Source organism: Sipha flava, unplaced genomic scaffold (assembly GCF_003268045.1).
Source record: "Sipha flava isolate LNK unplaced genomic scaffold, YSA_version1 225_pilon_pilon, whole genome shotgun sequence".
Classification (NCBI taxonomy): Eukaryota; Metazoa; Arthropoda; class Insecta; order Hemiptera; family Aphididae; genus Sipha; species Sipha flava.
In genome coordinates, this window is record NW_020272859.1 from 622,160 (window position 1) to 638,228 (window position 16,069).

A 16,069-nucleotide genomic window follows, 5' to 3' on the forward strand; every position below is an offset into this window, starting at 1 on the left:
AATATGTAAAATAAAAGTAGCATCATATTAATAGGAATAATTTAAATCATGAACATTTCTTATCGAATCTTAAAAATCCCCTTTTAATAAAAATATGTATTTACATATAAATCCGTTCCCTACTTATAACATATTTAGTGCAATAACCATATAAGTTTTGGACGTATGTATTGTTGCGCTTAAAAAAACCAATATAAAGCATTATGTTGATATTATTGTTTATTCTATTAAATAATTAAAATTTGCTAATTATTTAATAATATGAAATATATTACATAACAACCAATATAATAATGCTTCAACATTTTAAAATTTAACTTATAAGAAAAAAAAAATATTTTTTGTGTTTCCTGAAAAATTGGAAATTTAGACATATCTTGTTATTGAACCAGAGCCTTTAACTGTGGTACAGGTACACTTAAAATGGTTCATAAAAATAAAGAATATATAATTGATACCTTTTTTTTTTTTTTTTTTAATCAGTATGTTTTTATATTAAAACTTGAAGGCGTTATGTTTAAAGTTTTTTAAGTTTTTATATTTTAGGACTAGAAAAAGTAGTCAATTTTTTTTGTTTTGTTTAGCATATTGTTTGATTTAAATTTTGAAGAATATTTAATATTAAATACTATAAAGACTGAAAAATTTATTTAGTATGAACCTAAATTTACCTACATTTGAAGGGACTGAAATTAAAATATAAAGTTTCTAGTATTATAATAAAAAACACTGTAACTTGGAATAAATAAAATGTATTAGTTTTTTTTTTTTGTCTTATGTCTATTATTTCTAAAATATTTACTAAGTACTTAAAATTACACAGCTATAATAAAGTTAAATAAAGTAATACATTTTATTTTACTGAAATTACTATTTTATTTTATAAAATTTAATTAAAAGAAAAAAAATTTTAAATTACTTATGTCTACATGGAATTTTGACTAAGTATTAGTCATGATATAGACAATACCAATAATTTCTTGTGTTTTAAAAAACCTTTTTTTCTGTGGAAAATATTATTTTTAGTGTTTGAACTTTATTCACAGTGTAACCAAAAAGTTTATATACTTTGATTCTAGATGTAACAATAAAGATTCAATTGTTAATTTCAAGGGAATTTGATGTCTTATTGCTTAAGTGACCCTTATTTCCCCATTCTCTCCTATACAATAAACTTGAAAGTTTCTTACGCCAGATTCTACAACCTAAGCTTTTGTTAAAGTACACTTCAATCTAGATAAACAAAGTTTAGATGTTTAAATATAATTTTAAAAATGTAATTAATTTTGAATCAAAAAATTTAAGAGCGTCTAATAAATAAGAACATTTTGGTTGTCTTTAATAGAATTAATTTTGGGTTAGTAATTTTTATTTACAAAATTAGAAAAATACAAAGAAATTATATACCTTGAGTTTTAGGGGTAAATACTTACAAAAGGGTTTGTAATTTTAATTTAATTATGTTACTAATTAAATTACTATTAAAAAGGATATAAATAAAATCACAACAGAAACGTTATAAATTCCTTCTTTATACCTTCTAAAATGTATGAGATAAAGAAAACAATACTTGTAAAAAATATTATTTACCTAATTTATTTTTCAAAACATATTTACAATTTGAAAATTATTAAAAGTATTAATAGAATAATCTTTTATGTGATAGTAAAATTAATGTCCAGCCAATTTCATAAATTTAACAAAACACTAAGTACATTTTTATCAAAAATTTTCATTTATAGTATTCATTTTGGTACACATTTTTTAGTTTTGATAATATAAATCTTATGACAAATACAAAGCACATCAATTAATATTATAACTTTCATAAATTTAAGAGCAAATTATTGATAGTCAAAACATATTACATTAATTATTTATTTAATGTATTTGTAATATAATTAATACATACTTTCTTTAAAATACATAAATAAAAAAAAAAATATTTAATCAAATATTAGGACTTCCAAAAATTTGGATTTAAGTTTAACTTCCTCTCAAAATTTTCATACCATTTTTGAACAGATAAAAGTGGTACCATTGGAGTTTGGGTGGGTCCCCTTTCAACAGCATAGCTAGATACATAGTTATATAAATTTTGTACCATTTTTTGTGTGAACTCTACAAATGTTGAAACATTTTGTGAAGATTCAGTAATAGGTGCTTGTAATTCTGCATTCATGGCAGGTTCAATAGAAATTCCAATTTGAGCATTAACAGTAATTGATGGAAACTGACTAAATGCATTTATTGGAAGGCACGATGAGTCAAATTGCTGTTTAAGATTTGAAAGTTTAAAAATGGCAGATGGTTTGTTGTTGGATAGAATGCCTAAAAGTTGCCAATTTGGTTTTGCCTGTTCGTCTGGCCAGCTGAAGTAAACTAAAACATAAAATATTTAAATATAATAACTGTGTAATTAATATAAAGTATACAACAATAATTAAATGAGTAATGAGTACTATGACTGTGTAAATAAAATATTTTATTTTAATGCTTAAATTATAGCTTATTGCCAGTTTGCCGTTGTCTGTTAATTATTATTATTTTTATATAATATTAAAATGTTATTGGTTGAAAAATAAACTGTTTACAGTTTAACATAAAACCTAAACTGCTTAAGATTATAAAAAATATCTTGCTTAATATTCAACACTGGAAAGAAACTGTTTTAATATAATATAGATGGCGTAGCGCACAAGTGTGATAAGTGACATTTTCGTAATTGTTCAGGAGAATAATTTCTTAAGTTTGACCTGTTATAACAATTAAAAAATGTACCGAACTACAATGAACTTTTTGATATATTTTCTTTGACATGTAATGAATAATCAAGATTAAAAAATCTGCAATTAACACATTTGTATTCTGAAAAAAAATTAAAAAAAAAATTGTACTTAACATATTTTGTGCACGTAAAAAGTAATACTTAAACACATCACATTATTCTTCTAATTTCAATAAAGAACAACAATTACTTGAAAAATGTTATAATTTTATTTGTGCATAATGTGCAGAATTTTATGATTAAATTGAATATGCACTTAACTCATTTTTCAAAAAAATGTCACTTATCAAATTTGCGCGCCACGCCATCGATATTATATATAAACATTATATTGAAGCATACAATAATTATTATTTTTAGCATTTATTTTGTATTATAAACACCAGAGTAAATTATTTAACATATTTCTAAACTAATAAAAAGCTTAATCTATATTAAATGTAGGCAAGATATAATTATGAAGTATAGTATATTAACCAATACAGTGGTAGGATATAAGTAGGGCTCGGAAGTTGTAGCACTAAAAATGTTAATTTTTAGCTCTTAAATATGCACTTAAAAACTCTAAAATATGCGCTATAAATAGCACGAAAAATCAAAAAATATGCATTTAACTTGAAAAAATGTAATTTTACAAATTGTTGGGTTCATTAGACACAGTCTGGACTGATTGAATTATAAACTGTTAACAAAAATGTTAAATTACTTAAATATATTCATAAAAATATACTTATTAAATTATTTTATATATTTACCTTGGAAATTATCCTAGATTATTAAAATGTTTGATAATCTAATGCAACAATAATGAATATAATAAGGGAATAACAATGACGTCAATAACTATTAATACATCAAATTGTCGATGAAAACATAAAATAATATTTGATGAGATCTATTTATTTCCAATAATTAAAATATTTTTTAAAAACATAACCAATTAAATACAATTATTATCAACAAAATGTGTTTATTTCCTATATTGTGTAAAAATATACCCAAAAATAGCACTATAAACCCTAAATTAGCAAAATAGCAATAAAACCCGTAAATATGCAAAAAATAGTAAAATTAAATTTTGTGTATGATATCCGAGTAGTGAGAAACATATTTGTATCTTACTATGGATGTTCTAAGATGAACCAAGAAAAATATGCATTTGCTAGAACTTCCGAGCCCTGAATATAAGTTTGAATTATCATAGATTGAAATTATTTATGATATACAACTTTAAATAATATTGACAAGCTGCCAATGAATTTAAAGGTAATGAAATAAGGAAATTTATAGGATGCTAGTATTTAAGAATGATAGGAGTGACTTAAGAGGTCAAATAATTAGTTCTTTAAGTAGAACACAGCATAATATAATTGTTATTGTTACCTGCACCAACCGTCCCCTCAGGGAATGGTAAGAGGCCAGTCAAAAACACACAAATGTAATTCACAGATTCAGCTGAATTGATAGTTATCATGAATTTTGTTTCTTCGAGGCGTTCAAAGTCAGTCCTCACCTGAAACACAAAACTTGTTAGTATTACTACGTTAATAATATCACTGTTTGATTTTATATCATAACACGCATCGATTGATAAAAATTATTGAAGAAAAATATCAACACGTCCGATGTCCGAAGAGTAAGAACATTGGGCAACTAGGCATACAACGTGAACAGGACAAGAGGCGATTTACGGAATCGGGCTGAGAGGATAACCACTACTCACCAGTCTTCCGCTGACCAACAATCCGAACATGGCCGGTACCGGGTCCGCCATCGGGGCCAATCAATATACGACTCGGTCGGACGAAAAACGGACAAAGCGCTTGGACTTGTAAAAATCGTTGCACGGATATTGTCGAGTATAATATTGAACTGGTGTAAGAATTTCACAAGAGAGAATCACATGCGTCGAATACCCGAGCGTCCGTTGTTTATACGAATCGTCACTTGCGTATTGCGATTAAAAGATAACACATTGGTGTGATAAGCCACAAAATTGATTTTTTTTTTTTTCATAACGCGTCAAAGTCAATTGCTGCAGTATTAAATATTAAAAATAAATATTAAATTTATGTAATTTAACTATATAATATAGTTTATTAAATGTTGGTACCACATTTTTTTAAAATAGGACCAGAGGTATGTTTAACGAGGGTCAAAGAGGGCATTTGCCCCTGGCGGCAAAATTTAAAAATATTTCATAGGCGGCATTCGTATACTAATTTTTCAAATATTTTTTCGTTTTTTTGTAATAAATCAATTTTTCCATCAGTTATGAAATATATTATAAAATTGAAGGATTTATGAAAAATATTTTTAATTATAATAAATCTTATTTACTTATACCTATACGGCTATACACAGAGATGGAACTAGGAATTTTTACACCCGGGTAAAATGTTAAAATTACGCCCTATCCATAGATTAATAAACAAATACTCAAATAAATTGTGTTCTTATAATCAATATACAATCGTACTTATTGAGTTTTAACCTAATATCAGTATTTAACGAAGTTAAAAATATCAAATTAGTTGTTAATAATTACGAAAATTACACCCTCTAAAATGTTACGCCCGGGGATAAATCCCCGACTTCCCCACCCTAGATCCGGCTCTGGCTATACAAATAATATATCTTATTCGAATGATTACAATATTAACACGCATTAATGTGTAAACACAGTCGAGACTCGACGGACGAGGATATTGCTGTACGCCTGTACAGACGTATAGTTGTAGTAAATACTAAATATAAATAATAATCTGTATCAACCCTATTAACTATAAATAGTTTATAGTTCTCCTTAATATCATACATTCATATCTATGATGAGGCGGCAAAATATGTATGCACCCGACGGCATTACAACTTAACACGGCACTGGATAGGACAAACGCCCATGATCTATACCTATGTACCGATTTTTATGATGTGAATTCAAATCTAAGTAGATTTTAATACATTTTGATTACCTAAATGATAGATTTTATAAATTATTTTACATTAAAAAAAAAAATTCTTTAGTGTACTTTCGTAATAATGTACGTGTTTCTAGTATGCCTTATATTTAAATTATGAATGTTTATATGGGTTATATTTAAGGTATGGTTTCCAAAGCGTGACTTGTCACGGTGACAAGTCGTCGCGATATGTCGCTAGTCAGTGCCGCAACTACACTAACCGTGTGTAAGTAAAATGAATACCCTACCTCGCATCCGGACTATGCAGAGAAACCGTACCGTATTTGTAACCAAACTATTTTTAATTCCGATTAAACAGGCTGTAAAAAAAAACGTTGATGTACGATAATGTGTACAAAACAAAATCAATCATTTATTTTTCAATCTCCATAAGTAATTATTATTACAAAATGGTTTAATTCTCTTGCTTTCTACATATTTTTAAAATATTACCATAAGCTAGGGTCATGGGCCCGTGTGTTTGACACACGCAACACACCCGGTTATTGCGGCACTGTCGCTAATAACTGCTATCACAGAAATCGTATTACACCAGTTTTCAAAACGCGACAGTCGCGATAACCGAACTTTGGGGTCGTTGTGACCGACGACACTACTGCTCCGGGAGCAGTGCTGCGCGACAAGTCGCCGCAATATATCACAACGACTGTAGTAACGTTTGTAGATACAATGGCGTCAACACTGATTTTCTCGGCGTCAGAAGACGAAATTCCAATTCGTGAAGTCCAGAATGATACACTTCTTTACATTATTAGAGATCCATATTATAAAAATATTATTCTAAAAGATGACATTTGGTCATCATCAATCATTCTCTGTCCTGATTTATAAATAATTAATTTATAGGTTTTCTAATGTTTGGTAAAGAGGTAACTAAAATTTGTTGTTGTTCTTCTTCTAATAATAACAGTGTAAGAAGAATATTATTTGTTGAGTGGAATCGGTTTATAAGTAGGTCCAGTTTAGGTTAAATTAATAAACAATTTAATATCGTGAATAATAAAATATGATACACAACGCACTTTGTACAATGGCAACCGGTCGCATATCTCGACAGACTGCCTCCGTATATAGCTGTGTTATAATATTCGTATATATGGCACACTCACATAGAGAACGTGCCATCTCAATTAATTGCTGACTATACTAATGTATATATACTTAAAACTACAGTATGAATATAAACTAATACATGCTAAATATACTGGGTGTATTGTTTAATTTCAACATTATTATTATTTAAAATATATCCATTCGTTGTGATATGATATTATATTATATGAAAAATACTTGCGCACTTGAACAAGTTTAAAAACGAACTAAAAACGTATGTTAACCACGGATGTTGGACTGAATATCAGTTGTGTCGCTGCGACTTGTGGCGTCGTGGAAATCGTACCTTTACACAGGAAAATGAGACGTATGTTTGGTAGCGTCTGGTCACGTTCGAACGCGCCGAATCGTGCAGATTTAATTTTAAGCGTTCGGTAGCGATTTTCAACTATAATTAATCTTTATTTTTTCTATTCGATTCCAATGTATTTCCGTCATTTCAATACACGTGGTTGATTTAATCGCCGTGATTACATCGCGTTTATCTAGCGTTAATTCATAATTTGTCTTTTGCTGTAGACAAGACGTATTTTATTTTTTTTTTAAAGTTACAACTGACTAAAATTGTTACACTTAAGTTACTTAAGTGTCTATATTTTTCATGAATTCTTCTGAATAGCTACAAAAGGTCATAAACGTCACCTAGAATTCACCACTTCCGGCCTTTTTAAATGTAAAATATGTTACATTAAATGTGTCGTCTTTTAATGTTGTTTTGTTGCTGTTTCTTACTGATTTTATATTCCTAGTATAATGCTTAAATAACACATGCGACTTCAATATCGTCTTATACTTCTCCATTAAAAAATATAAAATACGAAACAAAACAAAACGAAATCAATGCATCGATTTCAAACGGTGCATCAACCTGACAGCTCCCATCCATTGTTTGCTTATGCCCAAATGACTCCCATAGAAAAGATTTCACGAATACGCAAATTCCTAACGGCTCAAGAAATTGACAACAAAAATTAAAAAATTAAATACATTAAAAATCTACATTCTAAATCTATAGCCGATCTCACACAACCAAATCACAAATACTTACGTGTGTTGTGTCGTTCCTACATGCTCGGATATTATCAATATCTAATCGATACCGTGTGTGCTGTTGATGGTTGATTGGCAGTATTGACAATAAGTGCTATAAATAGGTAAATATATATCTATGCAAAACCGTATTGAAGTTGAGTGGCGCCCCTGGAAAATCGTCGTAAACGCGCCCTCTCCGGAAAAAAAGTTTTACTAGAGTAGATAATAATCATTGATAACTTAATTTAATTGTATCAATTATATTATTCAAGTTGGGTGTCATTTTTATATTGATTTCGGTAATAATTTTTCCAATTACGTTTTTTAAAATTCTGATTTTTCCCTATAAGTTCAAGTTTATTTCATTTTTAATTTCAATACCTTTATTATTAATTAAAAATTAAAGTCACAATAATATTTTAACAAAATCGTGATATGATCGTATAAATTTTACACTTTATATTTATAATTTATGACATTTACGCTATAAAACGTAGGAATACGACGGGAGTTCTCGTGATAAGACGCGATGAACGGCATGAATTCTACTCACAATCGCGAACATTAAATATTTCTCTAAACTAAACCTATTCAATAATCAATAACCAGTCGAGCCCGTTTATTAGTGCACCCGTGCGCGTAATATAAGATTATAAAATTAAATATAAATTGACAAAGTATACATTTTTTTCTTCTGGTGGCCCCCAGTGTGTTTAAAAAAGTGTAAATTGGCCCGCGAACCACAAAAGGTTGGACCACTCTGTATTAAGTCATTAAATTATGAAATTATTATTATTATTATTATTATTCGTCTTATCGATGATACACAGCACGAGATGGCACGGGAGACGACAACACATCTTATCTGTATCTTGTTCTATTTCCTCCCGATTTATTAACCACGTAAATTATAACAATTATAATTGTTTATTATTGTAGCATAATATCGGGGATTTCGTGTAATATTTTTGTATGTCGGTTGCAATATCGCACCGGCTGTTCGTTGTCGTCCGTTGTTTGCTTTTACAGCCACATCGCGTTTAAAATATATTTTTGAAATGCATATATTCTATTTTGTTTTTACTTCGAAACGTTTACACTGTCGCATGCCCATTGCGGCCCATTATTACTATTCTCGCTGTGGCGGCTAATTTATGTTTACCGTGTTTTATCGTGTGTAAAAATCGCGCGTGTACAAAATAAAACGACGAATACCAGCAACTACCATGTTACCGTCGATTCTTTCTCCATTACCGCATTGTGTGATCCGTAAGTTATTCAATCTTTGTGTATTCTGTGTTTTTATTCCGTTCATCTGTTTCGTCTATTATTATTATTATTAAGGTGGGTATGGACTACGTGCTGCAAACTATCGAACATTGGCTCGCGTGGCAGCCGCGACAAATGGATACCGCGTTGCCGCGCGAGCCAACTCAAAAATTGTCGCTTTCGAACACACCCCGTGGCGAGCCAAATCGCGTCGGTATTTAGGCGCATGGCAAAAGAGTTGCAGTTGATTGCTCCCGAGCAGTTGGAACGGTTTTGTCGTTAAAATTCGTTCGCGGCATGATGGATAATGAAAAGTGTCTTGTTTCAAAACTGATCGTTCGGGCGAACAGCTGGATCGTTTGCCGCGCGAGGCTGCCACGCTCTAAAAAAAAAGTTGATCCTTAAATATGACTCCCGCGGCAAATGTCTGGTTTGCCGCGGACGAACATGGCGCGCACGTAGTCGATACCCACCTTTAGTGCGCCGCTGTTGCCGCGCGCTCGAACCACGGGACGCATAAACTTGCGAGCTATGCATGTTAAATTCCTAATACGCGCCACTATATACTACGGCACCAGATTCTTTTTTTTTTTAATTTTTTATCGCGTTATATTCGTGACTGGTCCCACATGATCAGTCTTCAATATCAATTATATGGATGTATGCGCTACAATGGTGCACGTTAGGCAAGGGGGTTCAAATTTCCCCTCACGACCGAAAAAATCGCGTTTTTCATTTTTGATCTATTATAATATAATACATATTATGTGATATTTTATCATCTTATTTGTTATAATATATAACATAGTTGTACACATAGACATATAATAGAATTATATTATATGTCTATGGTTGTACAATACTATAATATTATATAGTGTTATCTTCACGTTTGCTGTTTATCGACTTCTGTCGTTGCCCTTATCGACAAAATATAATGACAATAAAATTTATAAATATAAGTATAGGTAGAACATATACGTTGCACAATATCATAATATTTTATTCTACTGCAATAATTGCAGTATTATTACTAATTATTAGTAGAACACGATTACGTATGTTAAAAGTTTTCATAATCATACACAACGATTGGGAGCTCATTGAGATACGTTCATTTTTCAAACACGTCGTTAGAATTAACATCAAAATTGACATTCGAAAGTTTTTCAAAAAACCGTGACTAGAAAATTATGAGATAGTTGGTATATTTAGGTCGCGTATGTACAAAAATATTTTTTACATTTTATTTACAAGAAAATATTTTTAAAACCAGTCACAACCAACTGAAAATGCTAATTATTGATGTATCTACTTTATATATATATTTTTTTCAAAACCCTCTCCATTATAAAATCCTGCGCACGGGGCTGGTGTACGTTATGATTGTAATAACTATTAATGTGCAATCCCCTAGATAAATAGCATTTTTGGTACTGTTTGTAAACTGATGACGAGAACATTTTTTTTGGTTATCAGAATATAATTATATTTATCAGTATTGCGTTAAAGTATACGAAAAAGTTATTATATTAAAAAAACGTACAAGATTTTTTTTTTTTTTTTTTGAGAAGTCGTTTCAATACAAAGTAAATTTATGGACCGCACTTAGCATAACGGTTGGAAAAACACTGCTCTAATATACAGCATGATCGTTTAGCGATTAGTAGTAATTCATTTTTAATCGGACTTTTGAGTACCTTTGAGTCTTATGATTGTTACAGACAACCATGAAAGCCGTACATACATTTCTGCGTGTGTGTAAACGGTATTGGTACGACAGTATATGGGTGCGTATTGTGTACGTACGTTTAGAGGGTGGAGACATGGTACTATACGACGCCATGAAAATCTCGCACGTGACATCACAACAAACAGAACTAGAAACCGTCAGAAAACACCGACCTTTGGCCCAGTGCGGTGACCTACATACATGTTGCACATATGGTCACAAGACCAATGCAAACGATCCCTCCCCGGAGCCACCATCTCATCGCACAAAAAGGGTTTCGAACCATGACCGGGTAACAATTGTTGTAATCTATACAAGTTATAGAGAGGCTGGTGAAAAATGACGAGCGGGTGGCCCAGTGCATGCCACTATAGTGATAATTATAGTGCTATCTCATCACGGGCAGCGAGAACGGTGTCAAGTACATTTGCGCGGGCCAACAGATGACCGCCGTCGTCGATTATCGCGGATCGTAGGTATCGATTTTCGTTTTGCTTATATTACTGCACGAGGTGTGTGTCGCGCAGTGTTTTGTTTACGATAAAGTCGGGAACGACATAACCTATTTCGCCTCGTGATATCGTGCTCGTACACGTCCCGGAACACGGAGTCGCGGGCGTCGTTCCGTTCGATTATAATTTTCGTCGGTCGCGAGATCAACACTGTTGTGGCGGCGTGTGATAGCGACGATCGGGACCGTTGGTGATAAGAGTGCGGAGGAGGACGCACTGGCACTGCTGATCGCACCTACCGTTCGTGCGGCGCTGAACCCAAAGAAATCCTCATGCTATCCGCGTCCCTGCTCTGTTCCGAAACCTTGAGTTCTGACACGCGTCGCCGAATTATCACCTTCGTTATCCGTTCGCCGCTGTTGTATCGCCACTGGCCGAGACATTCGTGCCACCGTGTACAACATCACGTCCATTCATTGACCACACGACGGTTCACGTTCGTGTGTAACACCACCTCGTCCGTTCGTTGACCACACGACGGTTCACGTCCGTGTGTAATACAACCACGTCCGTTCGTTGACCACACGACGATTCACGTCCGTGTGTGACACCACCACGTCTGTTCATTAACCACACGACGGTTTACGTTTGTGCGTGACACCACCACGTACGTACGTCGCCGCCGACGCTCGTCCCGAACGTGCTTCAGATTAACCTACGGTGTAATTACATATGTGTACACCATGAACATTCCGCCCACATTCTTAGACCCTGTAAAGTTGACGCTCGAGCAATGGCGGTCGCTGATCTCCGACCAAATCGTTCAGCATAAAAACGTAAACAATCGCCAACACATCTTCTCCCAACCCGACGCCGTCGGCCGTGTCTTAAGTTTTCAACCACCATATTGTTTTTTCGCTTTTACAGGTTTTTGTTGCTGGTTTAAAAAATGTCGTGATCAATGACGTGAATGAGAGCATGGCCAGTGCAGTGCAATCCAATGCAAATTTGGAAAAATTGCATCGCGAAATTTTGAAGAAAATCAACAAGTAAGTCATTATTGTTTGATAGTGTTCTTCTTAGACTCTGTTGTATTCATGTTTATAGTTTTCTAATAACAACAGTAATCATAGTTTATGCAATGCAGTGTTGAGTGCCAGTCTGTGGGTACTGACAGTGTAACGAGAGTAGATTTCAATCAATGTAGAATAGTAATAGGTGTGAAATAATAAACTCTCAACTTAAGTCAATTACTTTTGTTATGAATAAATTCTAAGTACAAATATTTATTAACTTATCAAAACTATTCAAATAATAAATAAAAATAAGTCCAATTAATTCATTTATTAAACAAACTGGTGTGAAGGTACATGCTATAACGTTCTTTGTCTCATAACTCTCCAACACAGGATATGGTTAGTAAAATGTGATTTCCCAAGTATGGAGTTCTCCTGTTAATCCGGGATGTGGCTTTTATCTAATTATTATGTGCCCATCCTCTGGTTGTTTGTCATATATGAACATTTGTCACACTTTCATACATTTACCGTTTAATATTATTTAATATGTGTTTCCCACGCATTCATCATTTAACTAAACTGGCCTATGTCTATCATATTGATCATTAAAGCCCTATATTCGATTGTTAATGTATTTATAATTTGGTTATAGTATTTCTAGTATAAATGCACTACTAAGACACTCCTCCATGTATGCATTATGTTTAAAATTACCCCTTGGTTATAATACTCCTACGTGTGTGTATTGTCTGATACATAATCTTGTGTGCCCTTAACAGTATTATGTGTGCCTGTAACAGCTGGTTTGATTTAAAAAATCAGTTATTGCACTTGTACTCTCATCATTTGAGTTTTTTTGATTGTGTTGTTTAATTTTGCATACTTCAAATTGAATTATTCAGTGGTGTAAACTGAGGTGTCGTACTTGCCTAACCTTAAAATATCAAGTGTACAGTTTTCAAAAAATAAATGTGTATTTAATTAAAAAAATTTAAAACTATGCCCAACTGCAATATCAATAATATAATAATTAACTTATTTATATTTTAAGCACTGATGTTTAAATTTATGTTGTACTGCAACACTAGTATAAGTATATTTTATAATACAATAATAAAGTAAAAAAAAAAAAAGGTAAATTATTAATATTCATAAATTAATATATAAATAAATAATTTATATATAGAAATAAGTAAATAATAAATAAATGTATGCATAGCCTGGAGTATTATATGCCTAATGTAGAACTGGTTTTGAATTAAAAGTTCATCATTAGGCATATACAAAGTTAATAAATTCGCTACTAAATGTGAAAAAATAAAGAAAGGAATACATTGAGAAAAATTGTTTTACAATGAGATAATTTATTTTAATAAGAGAGATTATTTAAAATTAATTCATTTAGACATAGATATGTCGTAGCCACATAGTGAAATTGACCATTTCATGAAATGGAAACGACTTTTTAACACTTCGTGAAATACGGAAATATTTCATGATATGGTCACTTTTTCATGAAACGGTCATTCCAATTTGACATTGTGTAATTTTTTTCACAATCTGGTCGTTCACTTTGTGTACCGAAAAAATATTTTATATTTATCAAAATTTTATAATAATTTTTGTTTGTTACATTGTGTAATATGGTAAGTATATTATATTAAGTTTAGTTTTGATATAATTAATAATACGAGTAGTAATATGTAGGTAATTAAATAAATTATATAATAATTTTAATAACTTATATATAATATAATTTATTGTATAGTTAATAGTTATTTATTTAAACAATTCAATGAATTATGGCAACGGTTGTTACATTTAATACTACTTTTAAAACAAGCACAACGTTTAGTTTGACAAGCACTTTTGCATGTACAACTCAAAAATCCTTGACCTCCAGATATAATTTTAACTGTTTCACGCAAATTTAATTCGTTTTGCTTGTCAACTTGATTAACAGATATGAAATGTGATGTGGTACGCTGCATATTTCCAGAACTTAACCATCCTTAATTAAACCATGTCCTACAACTCATTTTTTTTTCAACTATAACAGCAATTATGCGTGCTGGGTCCAAAGGCCCTCTATCTATCGACTTTTGGAACAGGAATTGTGATACAGTCATTAATATTGAACGTAGGAATTATAACCTATAACAAATAACAAAAAAATAATTACTTAAATATATTGTACACATCCAATTTATTTACTATGTATGTCAAATTGTTATAAATAATAAATAATTAGATACCTGTAACATTCTTTTGGCGACTTTGTTTTGACCTATATGCGCTGCTTCACGTTCTTCTTCTATTTTTTGATTTGTTTTACACAAATCACAAAATTCTTCTGTGGATTCAATTTTACAAATTCCACAATATTGTTTAACATTTGTTTATTCTTGTATATAAACTTCTTGTGGTAAATTAGATGTTGTTAATCCAACCTTAGGCTCACAACCAAATAATGCTTTGTAAGGAGATCGGCCAATTATGCAGTGGTGTGAAGAGTTTTTCTGGAATTGGACAAATTGAATTAAAATGAATTAAATATTTCTTCTCGGCCACAGTCAATACATCATATTTTTGTAAAATATAATAATCACGTATTTTCTTTGCACCTCTGTGAAATTTAAATTTAAATTAGTTACCGATACTCATGATTAATGGTTGGTCAAATTATCTATTTTGTAGGTACTTGTTTAATTAAGCATCAGTAATTTCGGCCATAATTGTATCAATCTTCATATTTGTATATGGCTTTTTTCCCGGTTTGTCCAAATAATACTTGTTCATTCGAATGTAAAATTCACTTTTTGGATTAAAATCTTCCATATTATTAAAATTATACAAAATTATTTTAAAGTAAATATCTAAAATGCGTGAATGTTCGAGCACAATGCAATCCGTTCACCGACATACACTTTTGAACAAAAATCTAATATGATAAATCAAAATTAATAAAATATAACCGGCTCGTTTCAGATAACCAAGTAATTTTATTTAATAGATATTATTGTATAATAAAATTTGTGGTAAAGGAATTTCGTGCTTAAATCAATAGTTATAAATTATAACTTATAACATATTTCATATCTGTTGATAAAAATGATTATAAGACCATGATAAATATTATATTAATAATATATTTTCGGTACACAAAGTGAACGACCAGATTGTGAAAAAAATTACACAATGTCAAATTGGAACGACCGTTTCATGAAAAAGTGACCATATCATGAAATATTTCCGTATTTCACGAAGTGTTAAAAAGTTGTTTCCATTTCATGAAATGGTCAACTTTTCATGAAATGGTTAATTTCACTAAGTGGCTACGACAGATATATTAAAAAGTATAAATACTTTGGTTATTACTTATTATTGTCCTTAATGTATTGGTATAAGAAATTATTTTTGAAATCTGTTTGTACATTTAAAATATTATTAAAATTATTTTTATTTATTTCATTGTGTATGTGTAATTATTCTAAAACTGCATTAATGTGAATGTTTTTAGATATTTAATATTTCTAAGTTTGTATTGGTATCAAATTATGGTGATTTTCTATAACATGTTTACCAAAATTTTTTTAAATTTTATTTCTGAACTGTGTTCTTTAAATGTTATTTTAAAATTTATATTTGTTTTACCTTTATAAAATGTATTACAAAGCATT

The 16,069-nt window shown here is 30.7% G+C and overlaps 2 protein-coding genes across 5 annotated transcripts in view; one reads left to right on the top strand and one right to left on the bottom strand.

The window, feature by feature from the left end:
* The window catches only part of LOC112683387 (uncharacterized protein MAL13P1.304-like), a 37,198-nt gene that overhangs the window by 15,849 nt on the left and 5,280 nt on the right, over positions 1-16,069 (top strand). Inside the window, exons 1-3 of one of the 4 annotated variants that reach the window (XM_025554413.1) lie at positions 8,949-9,186; positions 10,911-11,394; positions 12,298-12,419. In XM_025554413.1, the coding sequence (XP_025410198.1) occupies positions 12,349-12,419 (71 nt within the window). In that variant the 5' untranslated portion in view covers positions 8,949-9,186; positions 10,911-11,394; positions 12,298-12,348. Of the gene's footprint in view, positions 1-8,948; positions 9,187-10,910; positions 11,395-11,423; positions 12,207-12,297; positions 12,420-16,069 lie in introns of those variants that run through there. The other 3 variants (XM_025554412.1, XM_025554414.1, XM_025554411.1) reach the window with 3 other exon arrangements.
* On the bottom strand, positions 1,933-4,762 carry LOC112683390 (protein OPI10 homolog). Its single transcript, XM_025554426.1, has 3 exons — positions 4,512-4,762; positions 4,172-4,301; positions 1,933-2,382 (listed from the first exon to the last, which is right to left on the bottom strand). Exons 1-3 carry the CDS (start codon positions 4,560-4,562, stop codon positions 1,958-1,960), a joined length of 606 nt encoding a protein of 201 aa, XP_025410211.1. The 5' UTR covers positions 4,563-4,762; the 3' UTR covers positions 1,933-1,957.